Source organism: Schistocerca serialis, chromosome 9 (assembly GCF_023864345.2).
Source record: "Schistocerca serialis cubense isolate TAMUIC-IGC-003099 chromosome 9, iqSchSeri2.2, whole genome shotgun sequence".
NCBI classification, from domain to species: Eukaryota; Metazoa; Arthropoda; class Insecta; order Orthoptera; family Acrididae; genus Schistocerca; species Schistocerca serialis.
In genome coordinates this window covers 43168419-43186413 of record NC_064646.1, presented here as the reverse complement: position 1 = coordinate 43186413, position 17995 = coordinate 43168419, and the positions used below count along the sequence as shown (strand labels likewise).

General features: G+C 45.4%; 1 protein-coding gene across 1 annotated transcript in view; it reads left to right on the top strand.

Annotated features, from left to right (window-relative positions):
• Window positions 1–1040: 1040 nt before the first annotated feature.
• The window catches only part of LOC126418819 (cytochrome P450 4C1-like), a 162199-nt gene continuing 145244 nt past the window's right edge, over window positions 1041–17995 (top strand). The window contains exon 1 of the mRNA XM_050085763.1: window positions 1041–1449. Coding sequence (XP_049941720.1) covers window positions 1241–1449 — 209 coding nt within the window. The 5' untranslated portion in view covers window positions 1041–1240. The remainder of the gene's footprint in view (window positions 1450–17995) is intronic.

The window sequence follows — 17995 nt, the reverse complement described above, 5'->3', positions numbered from 1 at the left end:
ACATAGACCTACTATACACAGGGCTGACATTAACACAAAAGAGCCATAAACACCTTGGCTTGAAATTTTATAACAAACTCCCAAAGGCTGTGAGCGAACTACCAATGAATAAGTTTAAGCAAACAATAGAAGTGTGGCTCAAATGTACGCCATATTACTCACTTGATGAGTTTCAAAACAGTGACACAAAAGAGATATGCTAAATGAAACAAAAAACTGCCATAAGAATTATACCTATGTGTTTGTGACAGTAATGTACCAACAAAGACTTTTTACATGGATATGTAAGATGTACCATAAATATATCTTGATGCTATTGTATAATTAACTGTTATTATTTATTATTATTATTATTATTATTACTACTACTATTACTATTGTGAATGAATAATTGTTGTATTATAAATATTACTTTGGCATGCATATCTGCTTGCCCTGCACAGGCACAATTATGTACAATAATAATTATTGTAATTTAAACAAAATGTATTGAACACACTGACGATGCCAATTGTATGGAAAACATACTGAAAGGCAAATAAAGATTCTATTCTATTCTATTCCAGGATATTTCTTGCCAGGGCTTTTCAGTTGCTTGGGAATAACCAAACAATGAAAACCAAGTGTATTGCTCACCTCCAGAGAGCTCTTCACATTTGAGTAATAAGAAATCTAAAGTCAAATCACAGAAATAAAACCATACTGTAAAACTTTACACTGCATCAGAATTTCAAGTATATGCATAAGAAAATAGCTCTTAAATAAGTCCACTTACGAACGAAATGTGATTTGTATAAACTTTAGACTAAAATCAGAACGATTAATACACCCGTAAGCAACGCAAGCCGGCATTTTTTCACTTCACGACTACACGGAATGAAACCACCGGAAGCGAATGTTTTGGGGTAGCTAACGTGGCGGATCTTCACTTGGGTCGGCTTCAAGTTTGTGACGTCATGATAACTCCTCTTATTTTTACCTCCACGGATAATACGGCAGAGATAGGGACATGCGCGGTCAATGTTATATATGGTCTTTGACATGGACGCTTTACGAGAATTCGGCTGTTTTTTTCGTGACGCTCGACAGAGACATGTTGCCAGCCACAGGTGGCAGCAGCTGTTTGTGCTGCGGCCCCCTCCACGCAGCTAGGCCGCCGCTCGGGCAGAGCAGGGCGCAGCGCGGGACAGACCAGTGTCGGCCAGACCGACCTGCCGGCGGACGTGGGGACTGAAGAAGGATGTGGCCGCTGCCAGCCGTTGCCGCGGCCTCCGTGTGCGCGCTCGCGGCCGCGGCGCTGTGGTTGCTGCGCCGGCCACTGCGGCGCTGGCGGCGCCTCGTCGCCTTCTCCGCGCAGCTGGCGGGCCCGGCTCTGCCGCGGCTCTCCCTGGGCGAGGACCCGCTGGCGGCGTTCGCGGACGCCTGCCGCCGCTACGGCACGCCCTGCAGGTGGGTGGCGCCTGGCGCGCGCCCGCTACCGAGTCGCCTGCACAGGCGGCTCCCGCCAGACAGTTTGTCGCACCTTGCTGCAAGTACTTGTCAGCTGGTGGAAGTTTCTCTCAAACTTGCACAAGTTATGTGTGTTCGATAGGCACAAAGACAGACGAAGCCCAACAATTTTACCACGGGAACCCATAAACGTATATACATGGGCACAGTCAGCCAAGGAATTGAGGAAAAAATTAGCCGCTTACTTTGTTCCGCCAGAACAAAAAGTAGAATGGCAGTACAGAGTCTTTAAATTTTAGCTGCTTTTTAATCTCGGCGTCAACATAAATGAACTGCATTCGTAATTGTTTGCATTTTTAAGAGTAGTTAAAAGGTGGTCTCTTGGTGATCTAGATCAGGGGTCTCCAAACTACAGCCCGCGGGCCGAAACCGGCCCGTGAGGGCGGGCAAACCGGCCGGCGTTAGCTGGCCGGACACCCCCGGTATTCGGCCCGCCAAATATTTGAGGTGGTGCCTGTACTGCCGACGATTGAGTTTCGAGGCCTATCGCGACCAATACACCGCGACATTGGCTCTGCTATTCGCTACAAGACTACATAACTAAACTTATTCTTGCGCAGCTTGAAATAACAATGCGTTGACATACTCCACATCTGTTACGTCTTGCAGTAATGGTGTTCCTAATAATGATTTTGAGATTTCGTTAACTTTGTAGGACGCTTTCGTGAACAATGTGCAGTGACACACTTTTTTGTCGGTGAAATTCGCCAGAATAAAATACGCCTGAATTTCGGTCAGGTACGTCCACCAATCAAAATTATGTAATTAAATAAAAATCGGAGTCGTTTCAGTGCTAACTATTCCCACAACCTTAGATTTTTGCGATTTCCTCTTTCCTTTAGCCTTACATTACAGTGATCGTGGAGTGCTAGGGTGTTTTAATCCCACTAGGTAGATCTTGGCCCTGATTACTTCGTGGAGGAGTCAATGTGGCCCGCGGACTAAAAAGTTTGGAGACCCCTGATCTAGATTAAAGCACCTTTCTATCCTGATTTCGAATATTTTATTGTACAATGGAGAAGAGATTTCTCGAAAATAGCGTACCACATTCTCGTAAAGTTCTCGATCTGCACCAAGTCCTCTGATTTTAATATTTTCAGTAGTGTTTCTTGATAAATATGTACACCTCTCTGTATCCATTTCTTCGCCCAAACATTTCTTTCTCTTCTTGACTTCTTTTATTTTCGTCATTATTCTTCTTCAATAATGGTAATGCAACAACGATGGCGACTGTCCTGGTCTTTAACACGACAATGTAAAAATACACTTGGCGAACTCACGACGCGTCTTATGTGGAAACACTTCTGCAAATAGTTACAAGGTCCTGAACTTAACTTGTCGAGATGAGTTGCGGAAGTGAATTTGCGCAAGTTTTTGTTCTTGTGTAAACACATCAGTAAGTGCTTCCACAAGTCACTTCCTAGTGGACACGTGCCTTAACACGCGCATCTACGTCTACATCTACATCGATACTCTACATATCACATTTAAGTACCTGGCAGAGGGTTCATCGAACCAGCTTCACAATTTTCTATTATTCCAATCTCGTATAGCGCGCGGAAAGAATGAACACCTATATCTTTCCGTACGAGCTCTGATTTCCGTTATTTTATCGTGGTGATCGTTCCGCCCTATATAGGACGGTGTCAACAAAATATTTTTGCATTCGGAGGAGAAAGTTGGCGATTGGAATTTCGTGAGAAGATTCCGTCGCAACGAAAAATGCCTTTCTTTTAACGATTTCCAGCCCAAATCCTGTATTATTTCTGTGACACTCTCTCCCATATTTCGCGATAATACACAACGTGCTGCCTTTCTTTGAACTTTTCGATGTACTCCGTCAGTCCTACCTGGTAAGGATCCCACACTGCGCAGCAGTCTAAAAGAGGACGGACAAACGTGGTGTAGGCAGTCTCCTTAGTGGGTCTGTTACATTTTCTGAGTGTCCTGCCAATAAAACGCAGCCTTTCGTCAGCCTTCCCCACAACATTTTCTATGTGTTCTTTCCAATTTAAGTTGTTCGTAACTGTAATACCTAGGTATTTAGTTGGATTTTACGGCTTTTAGGTCAGACTGATTTATCGTGTAACCGAAGTTTAACGAGTTCCTTTTAGCACTCATGTGTATGACCTCACACTTTTCGTTATTTAGGGTCAACTGCCACTTTTCGCACCATTCAGATATTTTTTCTAAATCGTTTTGCAATTTGTTTTGATCTTCTGATGACTTTATTAGCCGATAAACGACAGCGTCATCTGCAAACAACCGAAGACGGCTACTCAGATTGTCTCCCAAATCGTTTATATAGATAAGGAACAGCAAAGGGCCTATAACACTAACTTGGGGAACGCCTGAAATCACTTCTGTTTTACTCGATGACTTTCCGTCATCTCGGTGCTTACGTGAGCTCCCATAACCTGTCCCTTCCTTAACTTGAAGGGATACCGAACGAGTTGCGACTGTGTCCACGTACGCATTATTAGCTGTGTCGAGTGTACTTCAGTTGTAATTCGCTAGCACAGCTGACGATAAACAAACTGAGACTCGTGTCCGGCCTTCGACGTGCGAATGCGGCTCCACCTTTAGTCGAGACATACATATTTCTGCCATTTTTGCATGCCGCTCAATACAAAGACAGGCTGACCTTTACAGCCAACCACGACACTTCATGGACAAATGAATCTGTCTGTGACTATACAGAACAACTTCGGTCTTTGAAATAAGTTTTCACAAACTGTTAATGAAAATAGAACACCTGGAGAACATGTTTCGTGAATTGTATCGAAAACTTCACCAACTCCACGGCTATAAATTCATCATGGAAGACTGTAGCGCGTTTAAAATATGGCTTGGCAGTCTACTGTCTAGCTCTCCAGTGCCCTTCCACTATTTACTAATTTAACAGCGCGGTGTTTCCTAGTATTTTCCATTGTCTCACGAAGAATCGAGTTACTCATTAATTCGTAAAACTATATTTAACAACAACCACAATGCGCATAATGTTTTTCGGCTGCACTCCTGCAGCCGAGGCTTTTCATTGAATTCAGTAATGCAGGTGAGTCTATTCAGTTCCAGACCTATACTGAGACGCTGCCAGAGGTTTCTGTAATAAATGTTATATCTTGTTTCGTCCCACAGCGTTATCGTCAGAGTGGGATGTGAACTGTGTCACGGGAATTCGTCTTCTGGACTTGGCAGGAAGTTGCTGCATTTGTCCTACAAACTATTACCCTACTCCATGTCTACTCGCAAGACATATCCTACATTAAAATAATCTGCCACAGTTCAGAAATACACTCCTGGAAATTGAAATAAGAACACCGTGAATTCATTGTCCCAGGAAGGGGAAACTTTATTGACACATTCCTGGGATCAGATACATCACATGATCACACTGACAGAACCACAGGCACATAGACACAGGCAACAGAGCATGCACAATGTCGGCACTAGTACAGTGTATATCCACCTTTCGCAGCAATGCAGGCTGCTATTCTCCCATGGAGACGATCGTAGAGATGCTGGATGTAGTCCTGTGGAACGGCTTGCCATGCCATTTCCACCTGGCGCCTCAGTTGGACCAGCGTTCGTGCTGGACGTGCAGACCGCGTGAGACGACGCTTCATCCAGTCCCAAACATGCTCAATGGGGGACAGATCCGGAGATCTTGCTGGCCAGGGTAGTTGACTTACACCTTCTAGAGCACGTTGAGTGGCACGGGATACATGCGGACGTGCATTGTCCTGTTGGAACAGCAAGTTCCCTTGCCGGTCTAGGAATGGTAGAACGATGGGTTCGATGACTGTTTGGATGTACCGTGCACTATTCAGTGTCCCCTCGACGATCACCAGTGGTGTACGGCCAGTGTAGGAGATCGCTCCCCACACCATGATGCCGGGTGTTGGCCCTGTGTGCCTCGGTCGTATGCAGTCCTGATTGTGGCGCTCACCTGCACGGCGCCAAACACGCATACGACCATCATTGGCACCAAGGCAGAAGCGACTCTCATCGCTGAAGACGACACGTCTCCATTCATCCCTCCATTCACGCCTGTCGCGACACCACTGGAGGCGGGCTGCACGATGTTGGGGCGTGAGCGGAAGACGGCCTAACGGTGTGCGGGACCGTAGCCCAGCTTCATGGAGACGGTGGCGAATGGTCCTCGCCGATACCCCAGGAGCAACAGTGTCCCTAATTTGCTGGGAAGTGGCGGTGCGGTCCCCTACGGCACTGCGTAGGATCCTACGGTCTTGGCGTGCATCCGTGCGTCGCTGCGGTCCGGTCCCAGGTCGACGGGCACGTGCACCTTCCGCCGATTACTGGCGACAACATCGATGTACTATGGAGACCTCACGCCCCACGTGTTGAGCAATTCGGCGGTACGTCCACCCGGCCACCCGCATGCCCACTATACGCCCTCGCTCAAAGTCCGTCAACTGCACATACGGTTCACGTCCACGCTGTCGCGGCATGCTACCAGTGTTAAAGACTGCGATGGAGCTCCGTATGGCACGGCAAACTGGCTGACACTGACGGCGGCGGTGCACAAATGCTGCGCAGCTAGCGCCATTCGACGGCCAACACCGCGGTTCCTGGTGTGTCCGCTGTGCCGTGCGTGTGGTCATTGCTTGTACAGCCCTCTCGCAGTGTCTGGAGCAAGTATGGTGGGTCTGACACACCGGTGTCAATGTGTTCTTTTTTCCATTTCCAGGAGTGTACAATCGATCTAATTCAGCATGACTCAACCATTCAAAATCTACAAATAGGTAGAAACTTGCATGATGAATCCGTATAAATTGTTAACATCCATGTACAGGATTTAACTTGAATCAGGACACGTTCTGTAGTACAGCTCACCAGTTCGCGGGTTATTTGCCTTTGTCACAAAGTACACCTCGAATCTCGTTCTCAAAGAACAGCAGTTCGAATTCGGTTAGAAGGTCGAATACGAGACGTGTCGTTTTGAACATCACATCCCACGGCAACCCAAGCATGGTGTAGTAGAAGACAGAATCCAGTCTGTAGATTCCCAGGCACACACAATATCGAACTGTTCAGATACACCTGCAAGGAGGTGTGCGTACGTGCCATGTAAGACCCTGCATATTCCTCTACGTTAAGGTATTAAACTCCTGCTAAACACACATACTCACACCATGCGCTCTTATTCTGCATCTGCTATGGAATCGTACAAGGTACGTCAGTAGCGTGGTTTCGTCGAGTTTCGCCGTGGACGAAAATCAACGGCCAGAAACGTCTTTCTTCGTGGCTCCAGAAATATGGAAAACGAATGGGAAGAGACTGGGACTATGTGGAGCATGTATAAGAGCCTTCCAGCGAGACTTGTGCAGGCTGTTGTGGGCTGGCCCACAAGTTTCGAGTGTGCTGCAGGAGTTTCCACGGGACGTCTCACACACCCTCCATGCAGTTCCGATCCCTCCCCAGTGTTTCCCATATTTCTGGAGCCATGAGACATTTGTGGCCGTGGATTTGATTCGGACGGAGAGGTACATGCTTTGGTACGATACAGCTCCGTAGGCAACCGCAAACATTCATCTTCGAAGCCACTGACTGTCTTGTCTCACAGTATTAACAGTTATGGCTATTACTTGTGAAATAACAACGAGCTTGCGCACTTTTTTATCTAGCTATCTCGTTTTCATTTCACTGCCCCTTTCCGTGTCGTTCTATACCTACTACTGCACTTGCTTTTCCTCAGTCATTTCTAGAAAATCGAACCACCAGTCAAGCACATTCTAAGTAATTTTTTGTTTTGGTGGACCTGTTTGAATTGCTGCTTGCGTTGGAGCCCTTCTGCAGTCAGCCACTCCCAGTTTAGACGAGCATGAAAAACACACACACACACACACACACACACACACACACACAAACACACAATGTCTTCAGTGCTTGCACTCAGACACTACCTGTAGTCAGTCCATCTGTTGGCACATGACTGACAGCGTCATCTTCGGATGCGACGATTACATCGTCATCCGAGACCATCTGAGTGACATCTGTAATAATACACCTCATGTAAATAAAAACGTTCTAGAACATATTCGAATACACACAAAAGTATTTCAGTTCTCTTGGTCCACACTGCGTCACGCTTCTGGCTGCCACTTAGCTAGCTGTGTCATCAGTGTTGTTGCCACTACTGGGCTTCATTATGTCAATGATACAGTAACCACGAAACGACCCTCGTTATATGCCAGCCACTGGTGAGGTACTGGCTCAGTTGCGACGATATGTGGTGAAGGCGGTGCATCTGCTTCACTCAAGTTAAAGTTGTCAGCGTGCGGTGACGCGGTATGAATGTAACTGACATATATAATATTACTCTATTAAAAAAAAAACCACATTTATTCGTCATTAAATTTAATAAGAGCAGAGTTATTTTTCTTCTTCTTCAAAAGGCTTAGACCTGCACAGTCATACTGTTCTACACTACTGGCCATTAAAATTGCTACACCAAGAAGAAAGCCGGCCGCGGTGGCCATGCGGTTCTAGGCGCTGTAGTCCGGAACCGCGCGACTGCTACGTTCGTAGGTTCGAATCCTGCCTCGGGCATGGATGTGTCTGATGTCCTTAGGTTAGTTAGGATTAAGTAGTTCTAAGTCTAGGGGACTGATGACCTCAGATGTTAAGTCCCATAGTGCTCAGAGCCATTTGAACCAAGAAGAAATGCAGATGATAAACGGGTATTCATTGGACAAATATATTATACTAGAACTGACATGTGATTACATTTTCACGCAATTTGGGTGCATACATCCTGAGAAATCAGGACCCAGAACAACCACCTCTGGCCGTAATAACGGCCTTGATACGCTTGGGCATTAAGTGAAACAGAGCTTGGATGGCGTGTACAGGTACAGCTGCCCATGCAGCTTCAACACGATACCACAGTTCATCAAAAGTAGTGACTCGCATATTGTGATGAGCAAGTTGCTCGGCCACTATTGACCAGACGTTTTCAGTTGGTGAGAGATCTAGAGAATGTGCTGGCTTGGGCAGCAGTCGAACATTATTTGTATCCAGAAAGGCCCGTACAGGACCTGCAACATGCGGTCGTGCATTATCCTGCTGAAATGTAGGGTTTCGCAGGGATCGAATGAAGGGTAGAGCCACGGGTCGTAACACATCTAAAATGTAACGTCCACTGTTCAAAGTTCCGTCAATGTGAACAAGAGGTGACTGAGACGTGTAACCAATGGCACCCCATACCATCATGCCGGGTGATGCGCCAGTATGGCGATGACGAATACACGCTTCCAATGTGCGTTCACCGAGATGTCGCCAAACACAGATGCGACCATCATGATGCTGTACACAGAACCTTGATTCATCCAAAAAAGTGACGTTTTGCCATTCGTGCACCCAGGTTCGTCGTTGAGTACACCATCGCAGGCGCTCCTGTCTGTGATGCAGCGCCAAGGGTGACCACAGCCATGGTCTCCGAGCTGATAGTCCATGCTGCTGCAAACGTCGTCGAACTCTTCGTGCAGATGGTTGTTGTCTTGCAAACGTCTCCATCTGTTGACTCAGGGATCGAGACTTGGCTGCACGATCCGTTACGGCCATGCGGATAAGATGCCTGTCATCTCGACTGCTAGTGATACGAGGCCGTTGGGATCCAGCAGGGCGTTCCGTATTACCCTCCTGAATCAATCGATTCCATATTCTACTAACAGTCATTGATTGGATATCGAACGACGCGAGCAGCAATGTCGCGATACGATAAACCGCAATCGAGATAGGCTACAGTCGGACCTTTATCAAAGTCGGAAACGTGATGGTACGCATTTGTCCTCCTTACACGAGGCATCACAACAACTTTTCACCAGCAAAACCGGTCAACTGCTGTTTGTGTTTGAGAAATCGGTTGGAAACTTTCCTCATGTGAGCACGTTGTAGGTGTCGCCACCGGCGCCATCCTTATGTGAATGCTCTGAAAAGCTAATCATTTGCATATCACAGCATCTTCTTCCTATCGGTTAAATTTCGCGTCTGTAGCACAAAATCTTCGTGGTGTAGCAATTTTAATGGCCAGTAGTGTAGATTGCGTGCTGGAGTGTTTCTGTATACGGCCGGATCCAAGTTGCGTGCACACTACCATTTTCAAAAACAGTTGTATATTTACGACCAAAGTCGTGAGGATTATTCCCATCATTGTGTAAGTTATTTCCGGATCATTCCCGTGTATTCTGTGGTAATTATGTGTCAACCATACTGACATATTCACATCTTGATAAATTTAACATCTCTAAGTGGATTTTGCGATGCTACAATTGTACTGAAAGTTGCTGAAAGCAATGAACTCTATATTCTTGACCATGAAGTTACCATGTTCATCATGGAACCGTTGGGCATCGATGATAATATTTACGAAATTGAGATACCATCGTTAAATGCTTTAGATGTGATACTACATCCATTCATTTATATAGTCTTTGTACAACTGTCTTTTACGGTCGCAGGTTCGAATCCTGCCTCGGGCATGGACGTGTGTGATGTCCTTAGGTTAGTTAGGTTTAAGTAGTTCTAAATTCTAGGGGATTGATGACATCAGATGTTAAGTCTGATAGTGCTCAGAGCCATTTGAACCATTTTTACCACTGTCTTTATTACTGAATAATTGGCCACATGGTCATAATGCATAAGCCGGTTTGTCTCCGGTAAAATTTTTGGAAATTCGAATTCTATACAAACATCAATAGGGCCCATATTTACAGATTTATTCTGGTTTGAACAATACATTACTACAATGGGCACAACATCCGTAAATTCTCCCGGGATAATTATGCAAGCACCTTCTTCATTATGTTCGTAGTGTGACGTGCAAAACATTGCCTACATATCAAACAGCAAGCTGTTCACATTATTATTGCAGTCTTGCTGTAAATTATCACATAGATAGAACTCTCAATTAAGGCAAAGCTTGGCGTTAGTCGGTTTACAATGCAAGTTAGCAAAAATGTTCAAATGTTCAAATGTGTGTGAAATCTTATGGGACTTAACTGCTAAGGCCATCAGTCCCTAAGCTTACACATTACCTAACCTAAATTAGCCTAAGGACAAACACACACACCCGTGCCCGAGGGATGACTCGAACCTCCGCCGGGACCAGCCGCACAGTCAGTGACTGCAGCGCCTTAGACCGCACGGCTAATCCCGCGCGGCTGCAAGTTAGCCTGAATTATGTTTCAGATTCTCTTTCTACTCGGTTTGCGATGCGAGTATGATGAACCAGGATATTTCTAGTTGAACTGAAGTTTCAATAGTCCACGTTTATCGAGTAGCTTTTGGTAATACAGGATATTCAGACAGTTCCCATTACGATAAGCTCAGCGACAATTGGAGTCCAGAGCTTTAAAAGCTCTGAACGTTCCTCATCGGTTACCGAAACGAGGGACATGTTAGGCATCAGGCACAACCTTCTTGTCTTCAGGTGCAGCTACTCGTTAAATTGCCGTCTGTTGCGCTTCTTAGTAGAATGGAAACTTGTTTTACCTTGATGAGGACACATTTCATGCTCTCGGAATACGCCATTAGCAGTTTGAGTGATGTACAGGCATTAAATCGTTTCCATCTGGTCACTGGTCTGCCTGCTGAACCAACCAGGCGACGCACGCGGCGCGCACGTGACGCTCCAGGCATGACCACAACGCCGCCTCAGCTGGAGCTGGAGCTTGCCGCCCTGCTCGCCGGGACCACCTCGCTCACAAAGTTAGTTTAACACGAGTGTAGTCGCCGAGGCACAGGCGGTGTTTGCCAAATGTCTGGAGCTATCACTTACTTATTCTGGTCACGTAAATAGGTTCCTGGGGACAGCGAGTGACGAGTAAATCAAATGTAGTGACCTCTGCAGGTGCGGTTTTCCGTAAGATATGTCGGACACTGTGGCCAATTTTCTGACATGTGCAAATAGTTTTTAAAGTTTATAGCTGCCAAATAATCAAACCTTTTTTTACATGGAGGCATATACTTTTTCTGTGGCATTCCAAAGAGTCTTTGAAGAAGACATTTGTGACTACATGGATGAGAGATGATCGAATGCAAGAAGATAGTAGGGACATGAACCATAGAGGTCATACAAAACTCTTCCTTGCTGTGCCAAATGTTTTCTATAACTTACGGGGCTTAACTGCTAAGGTCATCAGTCCATAAGCTTACACACTACTTAACCTAAATTATCCTAAGGACAAACACACACAGCCATGCCCAAGGGAGGATTCGAACCTCTGCCGGGACCAGCCGCACAGTTCATGACTGTGCCAAATGTTATTCAGGTGCACGTAACCCATATGTTTGTCCTCAATAAGTGCACGAAGTGCTGAACCTGAACAGCAGTACGCGCTACGAAGCAGTTCGAGAGTGACAGCACTGTGTGTCGGACTGAGTGCAGCCCGGCAGAGGCCACTGGTGGCTCGCCGGTGTCTCCTCAGGGATAAAAGTCCAGCAATTTGCGTTTACTAAACGACTCATCCATCTACTTTCAAATGTCATGTTAAGAGCGTTGTAGCCTTCTTACGATGCCATTCTGCAAGGTGTAAGAACTCTTAGTATTAGCTATGAGTTTCTACAAGCTGTGGGAAGTTACAGTTGTAACACGTCTACAGACAGGGAGCTCTCCGGAGGGCTGGCCAGCACAGCTTCGAACAAGCCCAGGATCACTCTGACTGGCGCTCACCTGCCTCCAGTGGAGGTGAGTGCGACCTCGGCGGTGCAGCCACCTGGCCAGAACCCACCAGTCCACCTTCTGCTCTACGAGTCCCTCCGATGCTGCACGCCTTCTGGTGGCACATCTGTTTACTTTGTGATAAATGATAGGCCCGGGAAGAGGTCAGCTAGTGCTAAAGCCACACTATTTTGTTGAGTCCCGTGTACTCCAATTAAGCTAATATGCAAAATCTTCACGTCTCACTCGTAGTGACTTGGACTCGACACTAAATCCCAGAAACCTCCACTGGTGCAACTGATTCGAAGTAATTGCCAGTATTGGAACAAAGCTGCTACGGCTCCACTATCCATTGTTGCCAGAAGTATGCAAGATGGCGGCGATGACGTCATCCAGGATGGTGTTGTGTCGACTTGGCAACAGCGCGTGACTTCATCCAAGATGGTGGCCATGACGTCATCCAAGATGGCGGTCATGACGTCATTCAAGATGGCGGATTTTGGCGGGAAAGTGCCACTACCCCTCCCCCAGAAAAATCGTGGGAAATTAAACTTGCAACAGGATAATGCATCACATCAAGGTTATCTCTACTAAGATAAGAAAATCGCAGGAAGATAGGCCACTTAGGCTACCCCCACTAACCTAAGTCACCCGACCACCGCCTCCTCCTATTAACTGGTGCTAAGCTTGAATTTTAGCGGTAAACAAAGGTCACTTGTGGTTTCACTACCATCTTAAGAAAATTGCAGGAAAGAAAGGACACTGCTACTAACCTAAGTCATCCGACCGCTACCTCCTCCTACAAACTGGCGTCATGTTTGAATTTTGGTGGTAAAGAAACGTCACTTTGGCGTTTTGCTACCAACCTAAGAAAATTGTGGCAAACGTAGCTCACCTCCACTAACCTAAGTCACCCGACTGCCACCTCTTCTTAGAGATTGGTGGGAATAGGACTCAGCCTGCACTGGGCTGGTGGAGAGAGGAAGGAGTGTATTTATTTTGGAAGAATTTATTTATGGATGGAGTATATTTATCACAGTGATACAGAACACATGCTCTGACATGTCACACAGCACACAGACCTGAAAACTACTAGTAAAGAAGTCATGTATAATGCTGTATACATGCGCTTGCTAATTGTAAACTGTCAAAAATAACGCATCGCACAGTCTACAGACATGCGAACCACTCGTAAATAATGCAGTACATTTACGTCCAGATAAAGATAACCAAAAAACTCCTAAATTGTCAAAATAATAATCCATCTAAAACATTCTGCAAACGTTCTTGCTAATCGACAACTGTCGAAGTCATGCACCAGTCTTTATTTAAACAATTAGAGATACCACCACCATCTGGCATGTTCGCCAGGAGGTCCGCACTCCAACTGACCTAGTACTCAGTACTACCTACAGAGATGGTGGCCATGACATCAGATGATTATGCAAGTACCGTTATCCAAGATGGTTTCAAACAGTGTGTTCACCACAAGGTCTGGACCTAGTACTTGGTACCACCACCAGAGAGCACTGTCGTCCATTTCGTGACGTAACCCAAGATGGTGGGGGTAAATGGCGGGAAAACGACTCTGCCTGTGCTGAACATGAGATTTTATTTTGCAGGCAGTGTGTCCACCATGAGATCTAGACTCCAACTGACATAGTACACAATACTGCCACCAGAGTGTGCTGTCATCCTTTCTGTGACGTAATTTGTGATGGTGGTCTGTAGGGGGAAAAATGACGCGAAAATGTCTCAAACTGTGGTGGGCTGTTGGGGAGAGTAAGGAAGGAGTGTACTCTATTTATTTTGGAACATTTTATTTAGGGATGGAATATATTTATCACACTGGTACAAAACACATGCTCAGGTCACGCCACACAGCCCACAGACCCGTAAACTACTCCTAAATAACGCTCTGCACACATGCAAACAACTCCTAATTTTCTGAAATAATTTCAGTACAGACCTGCAAACTGCTACTAGATAATGCAGCACAGTGATGTGTAGACACGCTCGGATCTCGTAAAATGTCCAAATAGCACACGGCACAGCCTACAGGCCCGCTCGCAAAATAATGCAATCAATGCACGCAAGCACCGCTCTGCCACACCCTGTCCAGTGGACCGCCCGCACAGGAGGATACTGACAGACCTGCAAAGTGATGTGGCCGTCAGCTGTCAAGACACACACAGATGCCCGCATGCACACTCGGTACCTGAGAAATTCCTCTCGGAATACGTAATCACCAAGGTGCTGTTGATGATTCAATCAGATGGGAGTGAAGACTTATTTACAAAGTGTAGATGCTCCAAGCTGGACCACGTGCGTGGGTTCCTCTCTACCCTCCCTCTAACTGTGGTCTGGCAAAGATGCTGCAGAAATCTGTTCTAGAATAGCACAAGCTGCTTTCTCCTTAGCGGTTCTAACGGACCATGCATGACATGTGGCTGATGCATCACCATGCGTAGCAGTCCTAACATGATACCCCAGTCCATCATGTGTTACCCTTCCTGCTTTCAACACGCACAAACGTTCCCACCGCTATGTAGAGGCTCCTATATCCCAGCACAAAGGATGTTAATGAATCAAGCATTATAATTGGCTCTTATCGAATTTACCCACCGAATTACTGATGCCGTCAGTACTGAATCACCAGCCACCTCTTCTTTCTTTCTGCAGATGGGACTCTCAGCTTTAAAATAATTTTGCACAGATCGCTAAAGTGCATTGACAGTTAAACCCACAAAATTGTTTATAGATCATCAAATACATAGAAGACTCACAAGAAAATTGGAAGCCAGGAGCATATTTATCAGTGTAACTAATTTTAAATATTACCATTGCCGCTACAGTCTGACACCAATCGAGATACAGGTAATGTCTCCTCTTGATGGCTGTGCTTCTGGAGTGAATCTCAGTATCTATAGCACTCATAATTTTCCACATAAAAATGTTTCATACCCTCACAGTTATTGATGTGCTGAATCTATACGTCCCTCGCAATAGGACACACAGTCATCCTCTCTAGTCATGCCAGAACATAAACCACAGTAACTTTACAATGCAATATATACACATTTTACACAAACTATGCAGTTGTCATTTATATCTGTACAGCATCCGAAAAAATTACCATACTCCTACATTCACACCGACTTTATGTCACGATGCTCCTCAGTCCTAGGGAAGCACCATCCACCTTTTCTTTCTTTGTACAGAATTGACATTCAGCAGCAATAAGCTATTTTACACTGATCGCCATATTGCACCGACAACTACACCTCACAAAGTGCCATGCATATCGCCAAATACGGAAAGACACCTGCTCAATTACATTTTCCTCCCACTGCGGCCAGGAGCTTAAATATTAGTGAGTGAAACCGATCTCCAACTCTGCAATTTATCAACGCGTACCATGTCGCTGTAATAAACATACAATTCGTATCCTATGCCATACAAACTCACCCCTTTTACATCAGAAAGCCCTCAGTGAATCAAAGTGACTCTCAGAACTGATGTGCAAAGACAGGCTCGTTTCCTTCTCAGTACAAACGTGCTACTGTTTCTGTTCTGGACCTGCCTGCCTGCTTGCATTTCTACAGCCATCTCCAGAGTCTGGGATTACACGAACACAAGTATTTCCGCATCGTTTGCCATAATATTATATCATTTTCGCGGTACTTCTCGATATCAAGCTCACAGCAGTAGCCTCCCAATCGCTCATGCAACATAATTCTGAAGATATACACTGGAAATTGTTTCTCAACAAACCCCAAACCTTAGCTAGGTGGAGTGTGCTCTAGACCACTGAGTAACTAGAAACAAACAGATGAAAAATGATATTTCCATCCACGAATACCGATCTCGCTGATGTAACAGATTCCAAATCATCTCTATACTTTACAAGCCAACTAAGGTCTTGCCCATGTCTAGAGAACAGGCAAACGTGTCTCCCACATGCGAAATGCACACACCACAATCGATCTTCTCTCAACTAAATAAAGGCGTGAAATGTGCAGAAGCAGTCAACTAAACAATTTACATGGGAGGGAATAATGGTCCAGTGCAAACACACCTCCATACACAATGTTCTCAAGTTTCCATTTGATGACGAAAGCCACCCATCTTATGATGGCAGTCTCAATTGAACGTCATTTGACAATGTGCGAAGTATGGGAAATACACCGTGCTGTCGGCAGTGGCTCTCGAAATATAATTATCACTACCTTTCCTATGACTCGATATACTCTTCCCTTTGCTATCACAGTACTCCAAGTCAAATTCATACCCACCTTACGACTGGACATAGTCATTTCCTTTACAAAAACGTATAAACTGATGCTCAAATGCGAACATATCATGCACCCCCTACTACTAAGTACAATACTTTGTCAGTAGCTGATTGCCTTTGATATCAAATAATACTGACCGAAAATCAACGATGGGTGTGCATGTCTCTTAGATTTCTTCCTGTGAAGGCTACCACCGTGTCTTAGAAAGAGAGACGTAATCGGTCAGATGTTAAAAAAAAAAAAAAACCGATCGCAACAACTACTCCGTGTTATTGTCACAAGCGATCTTCGTTCTACAAGTGCACACAACTATCCATGTTAAAAGCTATACCCGCTTTACGAATCGAGGTACGACATTACCTCTGAATGAGGTGGTTTTTTCTGGACAAATACTGTGACGGTGTACGTAGGAATGTGTATTATCAGACCACAATGCACCCTCATGATAAAATTATCACATTTTGAAATTGATTCGGCTAAGGAATGGTGTATGTAACCGGTATTTGCCACTCCCTCAAACCGCCCCCAGGTAGATAATTCTATAGTATTTGTAGTGCATTCTGTATTGAGACCATATCATAGGTTCCGCGATATATCCACCGAGTTATAGGCAATGTTTGAGATGGAACACCACCGGTAGTAGTAGATAATGTGCTGATTGAGGTCGTAGGAAAAAAAAAATGTACACTAGTTTCTCAGATCTCTAGTGTTACACTATCCGCTAGAAAGGGTGTCTGGGATTTGGAAACAGCTCTTTCCATTCAAGCACATACCTGTGTTGGATCCTATTGACAATTCCTTTAATGATTACAACCACTACTCAATCATATTTCTGGCACTCTCATATCTCGCAATGAGTCACATTCCTCGAACCTGTCTGCTTCAGTAAAATTACAACCTGGTTTTAGCCAGTCCCTACACATCCTGCAGCTGCGTCCATTTCTACAGCTTCGCGCATGTGATCGTTCCGTTTTAAGTCGGAATTGAGCAGAAGTCGGAGAAAACTATACTCACCACCTTCCGCAACCCGTGTAGAAACAGAGCGACCTGAGTTACAGCGACAGGAGCATTCGATGGAAATGCGCGCATTGTGGTGCATTCCCAAACTACATACAAGTACTACAGATCCGCGTCCATTCAAATATATTACCCCCAACATGCTATCATCGTTATTCTCTAGCCCCAAACAGAGAAAAATTCAGAACTATAAAAGTTCCACTAACTTCATCTGATATACACTCCTGGAAATTGAAATAAGAACACCGTGAATTCATTGTCCCAGGAAGGGGAAACTTTATTGACACATTCCTGGGGTCAGATACATCACATGATCACACTGACAGAACCACAGGCACATAGACACAGGCAACAGAGCATGCACAATGTCGGCACTAGTACAGTGTATATCCACCTTTCGCAGCAATGCAGGCTGCTATTCTCCCATGGAGACGGTCGTAGAGATGCTGGATGTAGTCCTGTGGAACGGCTTGCCATGCCATTTCCACCT